At 39.0% G+C, this 22,495-nt stretch overlaps 1 protein-coding gene across 2 annotated transcripts in view; it reads left to right on the forward strand.

Annotated features, from left to right (window-relative positions):
* Positions 1-22,495, forward strand: part of LOC126162839 (arginyl-tRNA--protein transferase 1) — a 183,930-nt gene that overhangs the window by 14,577 nt on the left and 146,858 nt on the right. For both annotated transcript variants that reach the window (XM_049919601.1, XM_049919602.1), the window contains exon 3: positions 4,743-4,888. In XM_049919601.1, the coding sequence (XP_049775558.1) occupies positions 4,743-4,888 (146 nt within the window). The remainder of the gene's footprint in view (positions 1-4,742; positions 4,889-22,495) is intronic.

The following is a 22,495-nucleotide window of genomic DNA, read 5'->3' on the forward strand; positions in this document are numbered from 1 at the left end:
ATTATGGAGTTACAGGATAAATTTTTAATGTTTATGCTGCAGTTGAAAACTAAATTTTAAGTCTATTTTGTTTTTCAACATGGACATAATTTCGTACTCATCTCCATCAGTTCTCACAATTGGCATATGAATTGTTTGGTTCCTCTTTTCGCAGCAAACTTAACCATAACAAAAGGGCTCAAATGAATTGTACTTTTCTTTTGAAAAGGATCATTCATTTTGCATTTGTATACTGTGTGTGGAAAAACAGCTTTCTCTTTTTTCCACTGATTAGGTATCAGGAATTGTATGAATATATATCATCAAAACCCCTCTTTTGTATTTGTACTTCATCTTCCATGTAAAACATCACAATGGCAGATTTTGAAACTTTATGATCACATTCAGAAAATGATTTAGCATCAGTGACAGAATTTTTCACTCAACGCAGTATGCCACACATGATGTTTTAATTCTCCACCTATACCATCAACCTTACCTTTACCATGGCTTACAGCCAGGAAATCCCATGTTAATAAAAGCTGCAGTTGCACTTGAATTAAGGTAATATTGCTTAATGTATACCATGACTTGAATTGACTGGCTGGTCCATCTGAAAATATGTCTGTAACCTTCACATTTGGAAACTTCATTTTAATTATAATTAATAGTTGTTTTAGAAAGGCATTGCATATTTGTTGTGAGAAAGTTCATCACTGATTATAGCATAACTTTGGAGAACAGTAGGAGATATCCAGGCAACAGCTGTAAATATGACAACTTGTTGTGAACCCCAGAATGCAGACTGGATTCTGTCTTGCAGTCACACTGAATAGTTTTCACCGAAATCTATTTGAACCACTTTATTCTTTTTTTCTAAGAAGCAGCCACTTTGCATTTTTACTAAGCAACAATGATTAATAAATTGAGGTATGTTGCTGATTAGCTCTTTGAAAGCTTCTGATACAGTGTCTTCTTTCACAATTTTAACAATCCTCCCGTCAACATTTTTCCAAGTGTCTCATGTTAATTTAGTCACTGCCAAACTGTGGCCAAGAGCAAAGTAGAGCACACTGAGGCACACATGCAGCTGAACACAACACACTTGATTTCAATGGCTGCTTCACTACCCAAACCATAAGGATCCTTCCCCCACCACTAGCTTTTCTGAACGGCACAGATGGGCGTTATCCTTACAACACTTTCTCTGCTCCCATAATTATCCCGACCTGATTTTACGGTAACATACTATCCCCAAACCTTCCACCCCCTCTGTCCACTCTTCTCCTACCTATTCTCGTCTCCCACCGTGTTTAATTGCAGCCCTCTGCCAACACATCTGCCTGTCTTTCCTCGCTCCTTTTCTTTTTTGGTCCATTTTTCCCCACCTCCCTGCCCCCAGCCTTCTGACACTGTGCCTGTTGCTATTCTAGTCCCTGCACACTCCACCAGACAGCCTTCATCTCTGTCTCCACCTGTACCCCCCCCCCCCCCTCCCCCCCCCCCCCCCCCAGATTACTGCTTGCATCCCACATGGCCCACATGGTAGTTGATCCCGGCCCGAGGTGCTGGATGCTGGAGTTTGCAGGTGTGTGTGTGTGTGTGTGTGTGTGTGTGTGTGTGTGTGTGTGTGTGTGTGTGTGTGTGTGTGTGTGTTTTTTTTTTTACTGATGAAGGCTGTGGCTGAAAGCTTTTTGTAAGTGTCTTTTAATTGTGCCTGTCTGCAACTTGATGAGTCTTCTTTACAGTAAGTAGCAATATGTCTTTTCCTACATTGTTGAAAATCTAGAGTATAATTTTGATTCATCCTCATTATCCTGTTTGGTATGGGTCTCACATTTGTTAGAAATGTTCTATGTGAAAATCATGTTTAGAGGATACTCCACAGCTTGTATTTATTTGATAAATAATATATTGTTGAACACCATGAGCTGCACTTCAAAAGTACTTATTTGCCAGACTGATATTTGGGCATATAGCCCATCATCATTGGCGTGTACTGTGCATGTCCAAATCAAACAGTATATTCTAGTATATCCATCAAGTACAAAGTCTCTATAATTGTTGAAAACAATTTGGATCTTTGCACGACACAGATTGTCGTGTGTACATGTTATAGTTGTGAAATGTACACTCTTAGCAGTCTGTGAACTGCAGAGATCCACATCATTTTTAGCCATTATTAACAGAGTAGTGTCCATTACCAGCAGGAAGTGTGGCTATTTAGCATTTCCAAGCTGTAATGTGTACCCATGGTGCTCTGTGTACTGCAGATATCCACATTGTTTTTTTACCAATATAAAGATTTTATACTTGGTGGACATGTCATTTGATTTAGATATGCAAAGTATGTGCCACTGTTGATAGGCTATTTGCCCAAATGTCAGTCTAGCAAATAAGTGCAGCACATTGTGTTCAACAAAACGTTGTTTAACAATATTCTACAGAGGTGTGCACAAATGTTTTGTAAGTAGTCTTCTTTGTAGATTGATGACATATCTCTAATTTCCTATTAGTGAACCAAAGTGTGCAACCTGCTTTGCGTACTACTTGGCCTATGTGATCATTTCATTTCGTATTTGAACAAACTGTTACCCCTGGATGAGTGTATGAGTCGACTGACTCCAGTTGCAGCTAATTGTTATTTTAATCACACAACACTATTTTTTTTTCTTCATGAAGTGCACAGGTTTACATTTCTAAACATTTAAATGAAGTTGCCATTCTTTGCACCACTTTGAAATCATATCAATATCTGATTTTTGTCGTCATACAGTACTTCACATTAGGTAACTGCATCATCTGCAGAAAAGTGTAGATTAACAATAATGATGTCACTCATGTCATTACTACACAAAATGAGCATAAGTTACCCTACACGGTTCCCTGGGGAATGTGTGAAGTTACTTCTACACCAGTTGATGACTCTCCATCCAAGAGAACAACCTACATCCTCCATACAAAGAAATCTTCAATCAAATCACAAATTTTGTTTGATATCCCATATGATAACACTTATTATTTCAGAAGGCAAGAAATACTACATCTACCTTGCGGCCTGTATCCACAGCTTTTCGAATGTAAGCTGAGAAAAGCACAAGTCAGGTTTCCCATGGCTGATGTTCCTGGAATCCATGGAGGTTGACATGAAGGAGTTCATTCTGTTTGGGACACCTATTTACGTTTGATTTTAGAATATGTTCTAAGATTCTGCAGCGTATGACTGTCAAAGATATTAGACAGTAGTTTGTGGATCACTTCTTTTACACTGACATACATGGGTGTGAGCTGTGCATTTTACCAACTACTTTTACAGTTTTAAAAATTTTGTTTTGTGGGTGTCAACAGCCTCAGTATGCTTTGAAAATGAAAATATGGTCAAGTGGGCTGTGATCTATTTATTGTCCATGCTTTTAGCCAATTTTAGCCATGGGTTATTTTCAAGCACATGTTTTACGCTTCATTTTATTGAAGCATGAAGCTTAAAACGTGCTTGAAAATGACCCATAGTTGAAATTGGACAATTGCCTGCATAATAAACAGATTACAGCCTGCTTGACCACATTTTAACTCTCAAAATACTTTTATGGTTAATAATGGGGCTAAATCACTGACAAATTATGTAGAGAATCCATTAGGGGTTCCATTGGGCTCATCAAGATTTGTTCAACTCTAGCCATTTTATCTGTTTCGCAGTAAACCACTCATCATTGCACTGTCACAAAATTTAAACTGGGGCAGTACTCATGGATGTTCCTGTGTAAAGGAACATTTGAAAATGGAGTTCAGCATTTCTGCTTTTCATTTCCTTCCCTCATTTTCATTTTTCTAAGAATGTCTAGACACTAGCTTGAATATCGCTAATTGCCTTTACATTTGGCCAGAATTTCTTTGGCTTTTGTGAGACGTCTTTTGATAAGGTTCTGCTGTGGTAATTGTTAAAGGCTTCACACATAGCACTTCTGACAGCCAAACACATTTCTTTTATCATTTCTCTGTCTGCAGCTCAGTGCTTCATTTTATACCTATTATTCAGTAGTCATTATTCCTTAGGAGTTTATACACAGCAATCAATATACCTCCCATTGTGAACTGTTATCTAGGTTCATATGTATGTAGTGCTGATGCATGTACTATAACAACAAATTTTATTCTATTGTGAATCCTATTACTTACAATGCAGTGGTGACATTCAGTTGTAAAATTTAGGGAATATGATGTAATTGGATAGATAAAAAAATCTTCTCACCAAGTAGTGGCATGAGAACACACATATTAAGGTATTGAAATATGCAAGTTTTTGGAGCCAGTGGCTCCTTCTTCTGACACAAGGGTTGAAGGGGGAGGAAGAGGGGTGAAGGAAGAGGACTGGTGAGATTTAGCAAATGCCATGGTAAGTTTCCCCTGACCCGCAGTTCTGGGCAAGTTTCCCCACTTTGTAAATCTCACCAGTCCTTTTTCTTTCACCTCTCTTTCTTTCCCTTCAACCCTTCTGCCACAGGAAGGAGCCACTGCAATACCGTCGTGTGTGTTCTGCTGCTGCTGCTGCTGCTGGTCATGGTGAAAGAGAGAAAGAGAGAGAGAGATTTTGAAACTCTGAAAATCATTGTTTACTTTCATTTTTTTAATTAGACACAATGATAACATCTGGTGGTTCATAGAATATTTTATGTTTGAAGTTCGCTGTGTTCTCTCCATTATAACCTGTTTGTCTAATTGTTTTTGTATTTTCTTTTAATAGTTTTGTTTGTTGTAAACTTCAGATGTGAAGCCTTGGAATTTAAAATATCCAAGTCACAGAAGAAGGTAATCAAACGATTTAATCGTTTTCTGGCTCATGGTTTGTCCAAATCAAATGATGATGCATTATCTCTTGAAGGATCAGAAGCTTCAGATGACCAAATTCAAGGTACTACATTAACTAGTTAAATGTTCATAAATCATTTTAAGATGATGTAGAATTTGTTTGGTTCACAGGCTGAAACAGTTGTTTTGTGGTACAGTTAGTTACTATATGTATCTGCTTGTAACCAGTATAAGGGAAAGTAAATGAAGTAGAGAAAAAGACTGTAGTTTAATCATTAGATCATAAAGACAATATGTTTAGAGCCCCTACCAGAACAACAAATCTGTATATGAGGCTTGGAACTTTAATAGTGGCAACTATTTATTTACAGCTCGTACAAAATAGATACGTGTTTCAAAGTTTTACTGACCTTCAAAGTAGTCACCAGCATTGTGTATAAACTGTTGCCAGTCACGTGGAAATCGTAGGATACTCTTAGCAGTGCCAGTTGTGTTGACAGTTCGAGCAGCGTAGTCTATTGTCCGACGAATTTGTAGCAATTCTGAAGCAAATGCTGTTCATTTTTGGAACACAACCTAGGACCAGCTTAAGAGACAGAAGTGATGACACTTTCTGCAGAACATGACCATCATTTTGCAGGACAATGCTCAAGCACGTACAGTGCAAGCTGTTTGACTGCTGGTGTTGCTAAGTGATATACCACCTACTGCACTCCCCTGACTTAAGCCCTTGTGAGTTCAACTCGATTTCTAAACTGAAGGAAACACTTCACAGCATTCGCTTCAGAACTGCTATAAATTCGTTGGGCAGTAGACTGCGCCGCTCCAGCTGTCAACACAACTGGTACTGCTAAGAGTATCCTACAACTTCCAGATCGCTGGCAACGGGTTATACACAATGTTGGTGACTACTTTGAAGGTGAGGAAAACTTTGAAATACGTATCAATTTTGTACGAGCTGTAAATAAATAGTTACCACTACTTAAGTTCCAACCTTCGTATAACGGCTGATGAAAGATGAAAACATATGTATTGGATATCTGCTGCCAAGCTGGTCTTCAAAGTAAAGAGAATATGTCAGCAGGACACAAACAGATGAAGGAATACACAAGAGGAAGAAGGAGAAACCAGTGTAGACATGAACTCTTTGAATATGTTACTCATTAGAATTGCCAGTAATATCAATGACACTAACTGCAGAGAGGGCAGAATAAGTAAAGTTCATCAACATCTAATTTAACTGGAAGAAGAGAGAGAACTAATCAGGACGTGAAACAGAAATCAACAACATTTGACAAACTCACAGGCAGTGTTAACAAGTTAACAAGTGCATGCATAGACCAAATACTGTCTGTCATTTGGACTGGAAACAAGATGCCAGATTGTCTTAAAGCACCCGTTCAAAGTCAGGAGGTGACAAACAGGAAAGTCATTGCAGTATTGCTTCAAGAAGACACTGTCACTTTACTTTCATAAATGAAATTCGTTGAGTAAGATCCCAAGTGATTAAGCAATTTGAGTTGCTAGATCTTATTTTGAACAAGGCAGGTAATGGAAATATTTAAATTATGGTTTCTATTTCTTCTTTTTTCTGAACAGGTCCATTAACAATCATGTTTAAGCCACTAAGGGAGCTTTATGCTTTCTCCAATAGTCATTTCTGTTCTCTCTTCTGCTGCACATTTTCTTCCTTCTCCTTTTGGAACATTTAAATAAATAAATAAAACCTCCACACTTTTAATTTTATTTCTGTATTTTGTACTTTCTTCAATTTTTCATTTATCTATGCTAATTTAATGTATGTCTTCATGCACTTCCATAATTGGATTTACATTTCTATTTTACAAAACGCTGTATACTTTTGTCATTCTGTGAGGACTTAATCTCTGCATGTGCCCCCCCCCCCCCAAAAAAAGGTCTTATTTTACTAATTTCAGATTTTATTTTTTCTGTGTGATTGTATACTTCTGTGTTCATTCATAATGTTTCTACTGTTGTTCTATTTTCTAATATTTTCTTCACAATCTTGCCTTAGTTTTTCCTGACTTTTGCATTTGCTCTTCAAATGTGCTAGGAAAGATAACATAAATAGGCTAGGGAAAACATATCTGTAGTAAGAATGTTAGAGTAGATGCATGGGAGTACAGGTAGGCCTCTTACTTTGAAATAGAAAATGGCTTAATAGAATGGTTTGGAGTAATGTAATGTATCCAGAAAGAAATTTTTTTGGTTCTTATCTCACTTCATCATGGCTGTGGAGAAAATAATGAAGACCTATCAATGAGATTGAGAATGGTTAGACCTCTGATGTGAATTTACTGATGATGCCATTATGTTAAAGAAAATAGAGGAGACAGTACAGAAGAAGCCTCAAATGTTGAAAATTTTTATCTAAAAATCAGTGCATTTAACAGTATTAATGGCATTTAGAGAGGAGGAGGAGGAGGAGGATGGGGAGGAGTTTCAAACTTAATTCTGGAAGGAACAAGGCTTGAATCAGTTTCAAAGAATCTTTGGAGTTTCACATCAAATGACAACAATGTAAAGCATAATTTCTCAATAGAATACATACTTTCTGCTTATCCTTGCTTGTGGATTTAAAATATAGGAAAAAATAAAATTGTAGCAGCAGAAATAAAGTTCATCAGAAGCAAGATCTGATGGATGTAAAATATAAAATAGACAATGAAAATGTAAAGTACATGGAATAGAGTCATTTTACAGGTACTACAGCTCCAGTGACAGGACCAGAATTATCATAAAGAACACAAGTGCAGAAGGACCCTACTTTTATATAGAAGTAGTTTTAAAAAAGCCCAAGATAAGAAAACATTGGCTAGAATAATAAAAACAGATGTTTTAGTGTAAATCTCATGTTACCATTTGTATTTTTAAGAATTTAAAAACAGAATATCTTGTGCACTGCACAGTAGTTGAGTACGTACTTCTTTCAGTAACCTCTCTACAATACATAACTAGGAGGGAGGTGTTATCCAGTGTGGTTTAGCCATTTTATTTCCCTCGGTAAATGCCCCCTTCTTCCGTCTCTCCACACTTAGTCTCTTCCGGATTCTTAGTCTCTAATGTTGGCGGATGACATCCAGACAGTTGAACTTGTTCTTCATTTCCTCCAAGAAGGTGGTTTCTCTTCCCAGATCTAATATTTTGAACTGCTTTTGGGGCAAGGTCAGGGTGATTAGGGTTGGAGTGCTCTTACTGCATATTCTGCCTAGGAGGTCCTTGACCCTACCTCCGCCACCACATGTCCTGGTCGTCCTCTGCTAATCTGTTGTACTTTTAGATGCAGTTAGCCTCTCCTCCTATGTACTCATTCACTGTTTTAGGATAACACTCTGATGTAAGAGAGATCTTAAGAATTCCAAGCTGATGTAGAAATCTGTTGTTCTCATTATATCTCTCAACTTACTTTATTATTGTCTGCCCTATTGGTGTTCATTACATTGTTAGCCTTTTCCCTTTCACTGTTGTGGTTATCCTCTCCACCTGTCTTGAAAGAATTGTCTGCACAACAGTCCAACCCATATGCTTTTATATCTCATAGCTGGAATGCATATTGCTTCCATTGCCTCTGTTTTACCAGTACTACATATTATTACAGTTTGATCAAATTTCTTATCAGCTTCTATCATAAAGCCTTGCCACAAACTCACAGTTCTTGCAAAAACGCTGTTGCAGCCCTGTTGCAAAAGCAAATTATGTCATTTAAATTGGCTTGCATGCTCTTGATAACACGGGAACAGCTAAATTAGGAAATTGCATAAAATTTACATTAGACCAAAGATTTTACCCAGCATGCCAGAATGTGAGTCACAAAAAGTTGTTGCTCTGTTATACTCTGATGATGATTATATGGAGACTGCAGGAAGGATCAACTCAGGTTTGCTAAGTCATGGTCATTACACTCTAAATGTCAAAATCTCCAAATAACACCCACAAGGCTGCATAAAACACAATATTTATCTAATGCTCAACAATGTTGATACTATGTTGATTATGATGATCTACAGTGTGAGATGCAGCAAAAAATGAAAGTTTCTTTAAATTCTGAGACTTTTAAATGTTGGCAGCCCTACAGCCAGGCGACTAGAGCAAGTTTTGGTGTTCTCGTAAAGATAAGTCATTTTAGATTATAAAAACATTTAGTTTAGTACTGATTATACGGTAAATAGGTGTTTCAGTGTGCTTTTTAAGCGTACCATTAAAGGTTTCATTTTTCTTTACATAATATTGCAGAAAACATGAAAAGATCGTACAGTTAGGTTACAGTCGTATTTTCTAGTTTGCGTTTTCCCACAGCAAATCTATAGAATTTCGTTTAATTGTTCTTTCCTCTCTCCAGCAATTTAACTGTAGTGTACCTCTTCCTTATTTAACTCACATTTCAGAAACTTTGCACTCTTGTTTTTGTTTACATACATTTGCGTATAGGCCAAATTTGTGGAATCATATTTTTATGTTTATCTGTAATTTAACTGACTTATTCTTAATAAACTATTATGTTTATCATGAGTGAAAAGTGCGTGACTTCCCATAGAATTGTTTAGGTCGGGGCTTTGGTGTGACGGGTGCTATAGTTTTTTCCATGTGGGTGACTGTAGTGACATGGGAATAGGGGAAGTAAATGAGACTCATCAGTGGTTTTGTAGGATATGTAGTAGAGATAGGAATATACTAGAACAGGAGGGGAAAATTGCCGCTCTTCAGGCTGAGTTAGACAAGGCCAGGGGAGACCTTGACAGGTTAAGGAGGGAGAAGGGTAAAGAGAGGTTGGAAGTGGCAACAGGCAACAGGAGGAACAGGCCTAGAACTTTGTCTGACAGCTTTGTGGTGAGTGTGGAAAATAGATTTGACCTGTTGCCTCAGTTAGAAGCTGGTGAGTCTCAAGCAGTTGCAGGTGTAGACAGGGCACAACAAACTTTCAGCAGCAAATTGAAAAGTAAGAATGTAACGAAGACACCGTGGTTATAGTGGGTGAACCAGGTAATAGTATTGACAGAGATCCTGGGTACAGTATAGAGTGTGACCTGACAAAGATTGCATCAGCATCGAAGCATACTAGTGTTGAGTTTGTATCTCTTCTTGGGTACCATGACCGACCTCATTTGAACTCTTCTGTCAAGAGAGTTAATTTGGAGTTGGAACAGCTGCTTATGTTTGGTGCAGGGTCACACATTGGTGTGTTTCCTGTTTCCTGTTGATTCTCTCAATAGGTGGGATTATACTAGGCATGGCCTTCACCTCAAGAGGAAAGGGAAGGGTAAACTGGCTGCGAAAATAGCAGGAAAGTTAAAGGGGGGAGACACTGTAGTGAGTGATAAAATACCAGTGGTTATAGGCTTCAGAAAATACCCTTTTTTAGGGCAGGGAGGACAGAAAGAAACCAAGTTTTAAGAGAGTTTAGAATTGAGACAAACCTTCAATTTGAGAAAGAAACCAAAAAACATAATTTTAGCTTATTACATCAGCATTGGTTAAGAATTTTCAACAATCAGCAGAAATTTCAACTCTACCCAACTTTAACTCAGTCAATGTGAAATGTCAGCTATCTTTATTGCATCAGAATATTTGAAACTGAGAAATACACTCCTGGAAATTGAAATAAGAACACCGTGAATTCATCGTCCCAGGAAGGGGAAACTTTATTGACACATTCCTGGGGTCAGATACATCACATGATCACACTGACAGAACCACAGGCACATAGACACAGGCAACAGAGCATGCACAATGTCGGCACTAGTACAGTGTATATCCACCTTTCGCAGCAATGCAGGCTGCTATTCTCCCATGGAGACGATCGTAGAGATGCTGGATGTAGTCCTGTGGAACGGCTTGCCATGCCATTTCCACCTGGCGCCTCAGTTGGACCAGCGTTCGTGCTGGACGTGCAGACCGCGTGAGACGACGCTTCATCCAGTCCCAAACATGCTCAATGGGGGACAGATCCGGAGATCTTGCTGGTCAGGGTAGTTGACTTACACCTTCTAGAGCACGTTGGGTGGCACGGGATACATGCGGACGTGCATTGTCCTGTTGGAACAGCAAGTTCCCTTGCCGGTCTAGGAATGGTAGAACGATGGGTTCGATGACGGTTTGGATGTACCGTGCACTATTCAGTGTCCCCTCGACGATCACCAGTGGTGTACGGCCAGTGTAGGAGATCACTCCCCACACCATGATGCCGGGTGTTGGCCCTGTGTGCCTCGGTCGTATGCAGTCCTGATTGTGGCGCTCACCTGCACGGCGCCAAACACGCATACGACCATCATTGGCACCAAGGCAGAAGTGACTCTCATTGCTGAAGACGACACGTCTCCATTCGTCCCTCCATTCACGCCTGTCGCGACACCACTGGAGGCGGGCTGCACGATGTTGGGGCGTGAGCGGAAGACGGCCTAACGGTGTGCGGGACCGTAGCCCAGCTTCATGGAGACGGTTGCGAATGGTCCTCGCCGATACCCCAGGAGCAACAGTGTCCCTAATTTGCTGGGAAGTGGCGGTGCGGTCCCCTACGGCACTGCGTAGGATCCTACGGTCTTGGTGTGCATCCGTGCATCGCTGCGGTCCGGTCCCAGGTCGACGGGCACGTGCACCTTCCGCCGACCACTGGCGACAACATCGATGTACTGTGGAGACCTCACGCCCCACGTGTTGAGCAATTCGGCGGTACGTCCACCCGGCCTCCCGCATGCCCACTATATGCCCTCGCTCAAAGTCCGTCAACTGCACATACGGTTCACGTCCACGCTGTCGCGGCATGCTACCAGTGTTAAAGACTGCGATGGAGCTCCGTATGCCACGGCAAACTGGCTGACACTGACAGCGGCGGTGCACAAATGCTGCGCAGCTAGCGCCATTCGACGGCCAACACCGCGGTTCCTGGTGTGTCCGCTGTGCCGTGCGTGTGATCATTGCTTGTACAGCCCTCTCGCAGTGTCCGGAGCAAGTATGGTGGGTCTGACACACCGGTGTCAATGTGTTCTTTTTTCCATTTCCAGGAGTGTAAAATTAATGAATTAATTATCTGCATACATGAATTAGAGTCTTCAAACCCAGCTGACATAATCTGCCTCTCTGATCATCACGTGACCACTGGTATAGAACTTTTTAAGTGTTACAGGATTTAGGTTAGCATCTCACTTTTGTAGATCAGAAATGGAGAAAGGAGGAGTTGCCACATTCATCAGGAACTGTCATAAATTTAAGAACATAGACATTCATAAATTTTGCCTCGAAGAGTATATGGAAGCATGTGTAACAGAAGTAGAATTTCACAAAAAACCATTCATAATATTAAGTGTATATCGAGCACCTGGAGGTAACTTAAATCTGTTCATAAACCACCTTGAAGCTGTACTGGCCCATTTAACAACCAAAAACAAAGAAATAGTGGTTGCTGGTGACTTCAGTGTAGATTTCCTTAAAGACTCTCCCAATAAGAACTTATTTCAATTAGTAACACTATCATTCAATTTAATTCCCACTGTAAAGTTCCCCACTAGGGTAGCCAAATGCTCACAAACAGCTTTATAGAAAAGTCCAATGAACAAAATTATATTACAAAACCAATAGTCAATGGCCTCTCAGCTCATGACATGCAGTTCCTTCTGTTAAATGTTAATATTGAACAGGATCTAAAATCTGTTAAATCTAAGCTTGAGAGGGTAATCAATAAAGCAAAAAATTGATTATTTTATAACACTCCTTGGAGACATTCACTGGAGTTTACAGTGGTCATGGCATGAATGAAATATTTAATACTTTTGCTGATAAAGTCCTTACCTTATTTGAACACTCTTTCCCCCCAAAACTAACCAAGGTTAGAGCAAAGTCTACAAAGAAGCCATGGATTAATCAAGGAATAGAGGTATCTTATAAAACAAAAAGAAAACTGTATCTGTCAACCCGAAACAGTTCTGATGTTGATGCTATAGCACATTACAAGAAATACTCCATTAAAGACTGTAATTCGTATGTCAAAGCAAATATATTACAAGGAAAAGGTAGTCATATCAGATAACAAAATAAAGACAATATGGGATATAGTGAAGGAGGAGACCGGTAGAACCAGACATGAAGAGGGACAAATAGCATTAAGAGTAAATGATACATTGGTGACAGATGTGTATAGTGTTGCAGAACTTTTTAACAAACATTTTATAACTGTTACTGAAAAGATGGGGTTCAGGTTCTGTAGATGCTGCAATGGAATACCTCAGACCAGACATTTCAAGTAACTTCCATAATATGAATTTGACCCTCACTACCCCAGCAGAAGTAATGTCCAACATAAAATCTTTAAAATCAAAAACATCCAGGGAGTGTGATGAAATATCAACAAAGTTAATTAAAGAATGTGATTCTGAGTTAAGTAACATATTAAGATATCTGTGTAACCAGTCGTTTATCAGTGGAATATTTCCTGAATGGTTGAATTATGCTGAAGTTAAGCCATTGTTTAAGAAGGGAGATAAAGAAATAGCATCAAATTTCCATCCAATTTCCCTTTTGCCAGCATTCTCAAAAATTTTAGAAAAGGTAATGTACAATCAGCTTTATAACCATCTTATCACAAATAATTTACTGTCAAAGATGCAGTTCAGATTTCTAAAGGGTTCTGATATTGAGAAGGCTATCTACGCTTACAGTGAAAATGTACTTGATTCATTAGACAAAAAATTGCAGGCAACTGGTATATTTTGTGATCTGTCAAAGGCATTTGACTGTGTAAATCACAATACCCTTTTAAGTAAATTGGAATATTATGGTATGACAAGAAATGCTGCAAAATGGTTCAAGTCTTATGTCTCTGGCAGGAAACAGAGGGTGTTATTAGGAAAGAGACATGTATTAAGCTATCAGGCATTATTCAACTGGGAACTAATTACATGTGGGGTCCCACAAGATTCCACCTTAAGACCCTTACTTTTTCTTGTGTAAATAAATGACCTTTTATCAGTAACATTACCAGATGCCAAGTTTGTTTTGTTTGCCGATGATACAAACATTGCAATTAACAGCAAATCAAGTGTAGTCTTAGAAAAATCACCTATTAAAATATTTGTGGACATTAATCACTGGCTCCTAGCCAACGAAACTAAACTTTGAAAAAACACACTACGTGTAGTGCAGAACTTGTCCCATGAGTATATGCCTAACGTACGATGACAAGCAGATAGAAGAAGTGGATGGTGTTAAATTTTTGGGATTACAGCTTGATAGTAAACTCAACTGCGAGGAGCACACCACAGAACTGCTGAAGCATCTTAACAAATCTCTATTTGCAATGCGAATTGTGTCAGACATAGGGGATATAAAAATGAAAAAGCTGGCATACTATGCTTACTTTCATTCCATAATGTCATATGGGATTATTTTTTGGTGTAATTCATCAAACCAAGCTAAAGTTTTCTTGGCACAAACATGTGCAATAAGAGTTATATGTGGTGGGAACTCAAGATCATCCTGCAGAAGCCTGTTTAGGGAGCTAGGGATACTAACTACTGCTTCCCAATATATTTATTCCTTAATGAAATTTGTCACTAAAAATATATCACTTTTTCAAACCAACAGCTCAAGTCATGGAATCAATACTAAAAATAAGAATAATCTTCACAAGGATTTAAAGTCACTTACTCTTGTACAAAAAGGTGTGCGTTATTCAGGAACACACAATTTTGTCTCATGAAATAAGCGTCAAACGAAAAAACTACAAAGAACGAAACTTGTCTAGCTTGAAGGGGGAAACCAGATGGCACTATGGTTGGCCTGCTAGATGGTGCTGCCATAGGTCAAACGGATATCATCTGCATTTTTTTAAATAGGAACCCCCATTTTTTATTTGTGTAGTACATAAACAAATATGAATGTTTTAGTTGGACCACTTTTTTTGCTTTGTGATAGATGGCGCTGTAATAGTCACAAACATAAGGCTCACAATTTTAAATGAACAGTCGGTAACGGATAGGTTTTTTAAATTAAAATACAGAACGTAGGTACGTTTGAACATTTTATTTCGGCTGTTCCAATGTGATACATGTACCTTTGTGAACTTATCATTTCTGGGAATGCATGCAGTTACAGCGTGATTACCTGTAAATACCACATTAACGCTCAAAATGATGTCCGCCAGCCTCAATGCATTTGGCAATACGTGTAACGACATTCCTCTCAACAGCGAGTAGTTCGCCTTCCGTAATGTTCGCACATGCATTGACAATGTGCTGACGCATGTTGTCAGGCATTGTCGGTGGATCACGATAGCAAATATCCTTCAACTTTCCCCACAGAAAGAAATCCGGGGACATCAGATCCAGTGAACGTGCGGGCCATGGTATGGTGCTTCGTCGACCAATCCACCTGTCATGAAATATGCTATTCAATACCGCTTCAACCGCACGTGAGCTATGTGCTGGACATCCATCATGTTGGAAGTACATCGCCATTCTGTCGTGCAGTGAAGCATTTTGTAGTAACATCGGTAGAACATTACTTAGGAAATCAGCATACATTGTACCATTTAGATTGCCATCGATAAAATGGGGGCCAATTATCCCTCCTCCCATAATGCCCCACCCTACATTAACCCCCCAAGGTCGCTGATGTTCCACTTGTTGCAGCCATCGTGGATTTTCCGTTGCCCAATAGCGCATATTATACCGGTTTACGTTACTGCTGTTGGTGAATGATGCTTAGTCGCTTAATAGATGCGTACAAAAAATATGTCATCGTCCCGTAATTTCTCTTGTGCCCAGTGGCAGAACTGTTCACGACATTCAAAGTCATCGCCATGCAATTCCTGGTGCATAGAAATATGGTACGGGTGCAATCGATGTTGATGTAGCATTCTCAACACCGACGTTTTTGAGATTCCCGATTCTCGCGCAATTTGTCTGCTACTGATGTGCAGATTAGCCACAACAGCAGCTAAAACACCTACTTGGGCATCATCATTTGTTGCAAGTCATGGTTGACGTTTCACATGTGGCTCCGGCAAATGGCCCAGACACTTGGATGATGTCATCCAGGATACCAAGCAGCATACATAGCACACGCTTGTTGGGCATTTTGATCACAATAGCCATACATCAACACGATATTGACCTTTTCCTCAATCGGTAAATGGTCCATTTTAACATGGGGAATGTAACACAAAGCAAATACCGTCCGCACTGGCGGAATATTACGTGATACCACAACTTCCTCCCCTCATGAACCGTGGACCTTGCCGTTGGTGAGGAGGCTTGCGGTGCCTCAGTAATGCAGATGGCCGTACCGTAGGTGCAACCACAACGGAGGGGTATCTGTTGAGAGGCCAGACAAACGTTTGGATCCTGAAGAGGGGCAGCAGCCTTTTCAGTAGTTGCAGGGGCAACAGTCTGGATATTGACTGATCTGGCCTTGTAACACTAACCAAAATGGCCTTGCTGTGCTGGTACTGCGAATGGCTGAAAGCAAGGGGAACCTACAGCCGTGATTTTTCCGGAGGACATGCAGCTTTACTGTATGGTTAAATGATGATGGCGTCCTCTTGGGTAAAATATTCCGGAGGTAAAATAATCCCCCATTCAGATCTCTGGGTGGGGACTACTCAGGAGAACGTCGTTATCAGGGGAAAGAAAACTGGTGTTCTACTGATCGGAGCATGGAATGTCAGATTCCTTAATCGGGCAGGTAGGTTAGAAAATTTAAAAAGGGAAATTGATAGGATAAAGTTAGATATAGTGGGAATCATTGAAGTTCGGTGGCAGGAGGAACAAGACTTTTAGTCAGGTGAATACAGGGTTACAAGTACAAAATCAAATAGGGGTAATGCAGGAGTAGGTTTAATAATGAATTTAAAAAAATAGGAGTGCGGGTAAGCTACCACAAACAGCATAGTGAACGCATTATAGTGGCCAAGATAGACACGAAGCCCATGCCTACTACAGTAGTACAAGTTTATATGCCACCTAGCTCTGCAGATGATGAAGAAATTGATGAAATGTATGAGGAGATAAAAGAAATTATTCAGGTAGGGAAGGGAGACGAAAATTTAATAGTCATGGGTGACTGGAATTCCATAGTAGGAAAAGGGAGAGAAGGAAACATAGTAGGTGAATATGGAATGGGAGTAAGGAATGAAAGAGGAAGCCACCTGGTAGAATTTTGCACAGAGCATAACTTAATCATAGCTAACACCTGGTTCAAGAGTCATGAAAGAAGGTTGTATACATGGAAGAATCCTGGAGATACTAGAAGGTATCAGATAGATTATATACTGGTAAGACAGAGATTTAGGAACTAGGTATTAAATTGTAAGACATTTCCAGGGTCTGATGTGGACTCTGACCTCAATCTATTGGTTATGAACTGTAGATTAAAACTGAAGAAACTTGAAAAAGATGGGAATTTGAGAAGATGGGACCTGGATAAACTGAAAGAACCAGAGGTTGTAGAGATCTTCAGGGAGAGCATTAGGGACCGATTGACAAGAATGGAGGAAAGAAATACAGTAGATGAAGATTGGGTAGCTTTGAGAGACGAAATAGTGAAGGTAGCAGAGGATCAAGTAGGTAAAAAGATGAATGCTATTAGAAAACCTTGGGTAACAGGAGAGATATTGAATTTAATTGATGAAAGGAGAAAATGTAAAAATGCAGTAAATGAGGCTGGCAAAAAGGAATACAAACGCCTAAAAAATGAAATTGACAGGAAGTGAAAAATGGCTAAGCAGGGATGGCTAGAGGACAAATGTAAGGATGTAGAGGCTTATCTCACTAGGGGTAAGATAGATACTGCCTACAGGAAAATTAAAGAGACCTTTGGAGAAAAGAGAACCACGTGCATGAATATCAAGAGCTCAGATGGAAACCCAGTTCTAAGCAAAGAAGGGAAAGCAGGAAAGTGGAAGGACTACATAGAGGGCCTATACAAGGGCGATGTTCTTGAGGACAATATTATAGAAATGGAAGAGAATGTAGATGAAGATGAAATAGGAGATATGATACTGCATGAAGAGTTTGACAGAGCACTGAAAGACGTAAGTCGAAACAAGGCCCCAGGAGTAGACAACATTCCATTAGAACTATTGATAGCCTTAAGAGAGACAGGCCTAACAAAACTCTACCATCTGGTGAACAGGATGTATGAGACAGTCGAAATACCCTCAGACTTCAAGAAAAATATAATAATTCCAATCCCAAAGAAAGCAGGCGTTGACAGATGTGAAAATTACCAAACTGTCAGTTTAATAAGCCACTGCTGCAAAATACTAATGCGAATTCTTTACAGACGAATGGAAAAATTGGTAGAAGCCGACCTCGGGGAAGATCAGTTTGGATTTCGTAGAAATGTTGGAACCTCGTGAGGCAATACTGACCTTACGACTTATCTTAGAAGAAAGATTAAGGAAAGACAAACCTACGATTCTAGCATTTGTAGACTTAGAGAAAGCTTTTGATGTAGTTGACTTGAATACTCTCTTTCAAATCCTGAAGGTGGCAGGGGTAAAATACAGGGAGCGAAAGGCTATTTACAATTTTTACAGAAACCAGATGGCATTTGTAAGAGTCGAGGGGCATGAAAGGGAAGCAGTGGTTGGGAAGGGAGTGAGACAGGGTTGTAGCCTCTCCCTGATGTTATTCAACCTTTATATTGAGCAAGCAGTAAAGGAAACAAAAGAAAAATTCGGAGTAGGTAGTAAAATCCATGCGAGAAGAAATAAAAACTTTGAGGTTTGCCAATGACATTGTAATTCTGTCAGAGACAGCAAAGCCCCTGGAAGAGCAGTTGAACGGAATGGACAGTGTTTTGAAAGGAGGATACAAGATGAACATCAACAAAAGCAAAACGAGGATAATGGAATGTAGTTGAATTAAGTCAGGTGATGCTGAGGGAATTAGATTAGGAAATGAGACACTTAAAGTAGTAAAGGAGTTTTGCTATTTGGGGAGCAAAATAACTGATGATGGTCGAAGTAGAGAGGATATAAAATGTAGACTGGCAATGGTAAGGAAAGTGTTTCTGAAGAAGAGAAATTTGTTAATATCGAGTATAGATTTAAGAGTCAGGAAGTCGTATCTGAAAGTATTTGTATGGAGTGTAGCCGTGTATGGAAGTGAGATGTGGATAATAAATAGTTTAGACAAGAAGAGAATAGAAGCTTTCGAAATGTGTTGCTACAGAAGGAAGATTAGATAGGTAGATCACATAACTAATGGGGAGGTATTGAATAGAATTGGGGAGAAGAGGAGTTTGTGGCACAACTTGACAAAAAGAAGGGACCGGTTGGTAGGACATATTCTGAGGCATCAAGGGATCACAAATTTAGCATTGGAGGGCAGCGTGGAGGGTAAAAATCGTAGAGGGAGACCAAGAGATGAATACACTAAGCAGATTCAGAAGGATGTAGGTTGCAGTAGGTACTGGGAGATGAAGAAACTTGCACAGGATAGAGTAGCATGGAGAGCTGCATCAAACCAGTCTCAGGACTGAAGACCACAACAACAACAACAACAACAACCACAACTTATACGTTTGTGACTATTACAGCACTATCTGTCACAAAGCGAAAAAAGTGGTCTTACTAAAACATTCATATGTCTTTATGTACTATACGAATATGTAATAAAAAATGGGGGTTTATATTTAAAAAAAACGCAGTTGATATCCGTTTGACTAATGGCAGTGCTATCTAGCTGTCCAACCATAGTGCCATCTGGTTTCCTCCTTCAAGCTAGACGAGTTTTGTTCTTTGTAGTTTTTTTGTTTGATGCTTATTTCATGAGATATATGGCCTGGTCACTATCAATGGACCACCCTGTACATATATATTTGTTGTACGTAAGTATTGTTGTAGTTCTATTATATGTTTATTACCTTATAAATAAATAAAAAACTTTTTTTTTAATTTTAAATTCAGTGCATTAATGTGATCTTAGTAAATGAGTGTTTGTAAAATGATTCTTTCATATAGTGTTCATTACAAAAAAAAAATGACGTTCATTCCGCTTGGGACCTGTGGTACGTATATTAGTTATTTGTTTCAGTTGTAAATATTTGTCATGTATTATTGTTTTTCTGACATGTTCTACATCCTTGAGGACCTCCTCACTATGGATCAATTGGAATGAAAATAAATCTAATCAAATAGACTTGTAAATGTTAACACTCGCTCCAGAAATTTGACTGATACCACAAGTGGCTTCTGAATTTATAGTACCAATTAGAATGTTAAAAAGAAGCTAGAAAACTTAAACAGTGTGTGATTAAGCTAATCCGTTATGGATATTTAAGAACACTTGACTGTTTATTCAACATAAATACATTTGTGCAGTATGTGGTTTATGTTTGTAATGAAGGGGAAAATCCTTTCTGGTGACTTAAAAAGCAGGACTTTAAACCTCTTTGAAGACAATGAATGTAGCCAAAATAAAAATGTGTCAGGTCGACTGTTATGTTTAAAAGCAGTAGAACCTTTAGCAAAATTTGTACTTAATAATCAGAGTAGATAATGTGACTCCTATACAAGTATTTTATGTTTCTTATGCAAACTACACTTGTTTAGTTGATGGTTTGCACATTTTGACAGCAGTTTGAAAATCTACAAATCACACAAGAACCAGAATTCTGGCCTGAAAACATAAAAGTACGTCAATTTCGTTTCCCAAGACGATCAATGGAAGAGGGAGCAGAGCTCAACTAAACTAAGAAGAAAACCAGAAGAGCAAGAAATAAAAGCAGTCTTGTGGAATACAGAGGGAATAAAAAGTGCTCTTAACCTAACACCAACAGACATTCTGCAAAATTCGGATCTTGCAAGTCTAGCAGAAACCTTACTGATAGACAACTGGCAACATAAATATTTCTACAGTTATCACCTAATGGCAAAGAAGGGAGAAAGAGGACAACCCATGGGAGGAATATCTATCCTACTGAAACCCTGGATGACACCCATAAAAAAATCATAAAACAAGAAAATAGTATGCTAGTAGAAGCAGCAAACATAAATATAATTGCAGCCTATTTTAAACCACACACAGATGCTATAGAAACGATTGACGAAATAGTCACACTCATCAAACAATGTGACAGCAAACCCACCATTGTTGCAGGCGACCTCAACTGCAGAATAGACACGGAGAACTATAAAACAAGACTAGTCATTGAAATCCTAGAAGAAGATGGTTTCACCCTACTGAACGATATACAGATACCTACATATATATGCCACAATGGGAAAAGCACCATTGATATCGCTTTAACAAGAGGAGAAATAAAAGGAAGTATTCAACCAATATGGCATGACTCCATCACTCCTATACAAAAGCACATTCCAATGAAGATAAAAATAAATAACGTCGCGTCACCGCCAGCAAGAAAGACCCACCAAATCAAACAAAGAAAAATAGATAAAGAAAAATTAAAAAACCAGCAAGAACAAATAACACAGATAGAAAATTTAATAGAGGAAGGAGACCTTGGGAAAGCAACAGACAAAATAGAAGACCTCCTAAAAAATTCAGTGATACAAGCAAACCCAAAAACAAGGACGGCAAAAGACGGTTTGATGCTGAATGCTTCAGTAAAAGGAACACTGTTCTAAGAACGCTCCACGGATTAAGAAACCAGCACGCTGAGGAAACATACAAACTGTACACAGAAGAGAGGAGAAGCCACAAAAAAACTAATAGAAGAGAAGAAAAAAGAACACATAGTAAGAGAGGCAAAAAGAGAAGTGGATGAAGCAGAAAAAGACCCATACATAGCAAGACCAAGAAAATGGCTCATACACCAAACATAGACATGAAGGGATGAGAAGACCACTTCTGTAAGATAAAGAACAAACAAGGAATCAAAACACCCCCAAAGAAAGAGAAACAACATCAAACTAAGGAAAAAGACAATGTGTCGGAACCACTAAATGAAAAAGATGTAAAATAAGTAATAAAAGCACTGAAGAACAAGAAAGCAGCAGGACCCGATAATATATATAATGAATATATAAAAGATGCAAAAGAGGCCCTCCAAGATGTATGGATCAAACTATTCAAAAAATGCCTGGAACTTGGAAGAATTCTGACCCACTGGAGACACTTGACAATAAAAGTTCTCTACAAAGGTAGAGGAGACCCAACGGACCCAAACAAGTACAGAGGCATAGCCCTGAAAAATACTCAGTTCAAGATGTTTTCAAAAATAACTACACAAAAAGTCAAAGCCTGTGTGGACAGTCATCTCCCAAAACGACAAATGGGCTTCAGATCTGGAAGATCAACACTTACAGCAGTCAGGCTTCTTCTAAACAACATCGACGAAGCACTACAAAAGAAACAAATGTTCTACACAGTGTTCATAGACTTTACCAAAGCCTTTGATCTACTGGAAAGAGATCTCATAGCCCAAAAACTGGAAAACACAATGGGAGAAGATAGTGTATGGGCCAGAATAACCAAGTCAATCTTCAAATACAACTTAATCACAATATCAGACAACCTCTCTTTTTCGAACCTCATTCTGCAATCGAACAGAGTCTTACACTGTGACCCAATGAGCTCTTTGCTGTACATTCTTGCCACTGAAGAAGTACTGCGAATTGGAAAAAATGAAGAAAATGTACAGGTATATGTATATGCTGACGACATAGTCTTAGGTTCAACAGATTTACAGAAGCTGTAGAAAATCATTGAGAAAATAGACAAATGGTGCA

The sequence above is a fragment of the Schistocerca cancellata genome, chromosome 2, assembly GCF_023864275.1.
Source record: "Schistocerca cancellata isolate TAMUIC-IGC-003103 chromosome 2, iqSchCanc2.1, whole genome shotgun sequence".
Lineage (NCBI taxonomy): Eukaryota > Metazoa > Arthropoda > Insecta > Orthoptera > Acrididae > Schistocerca > Schistocerca cancellata.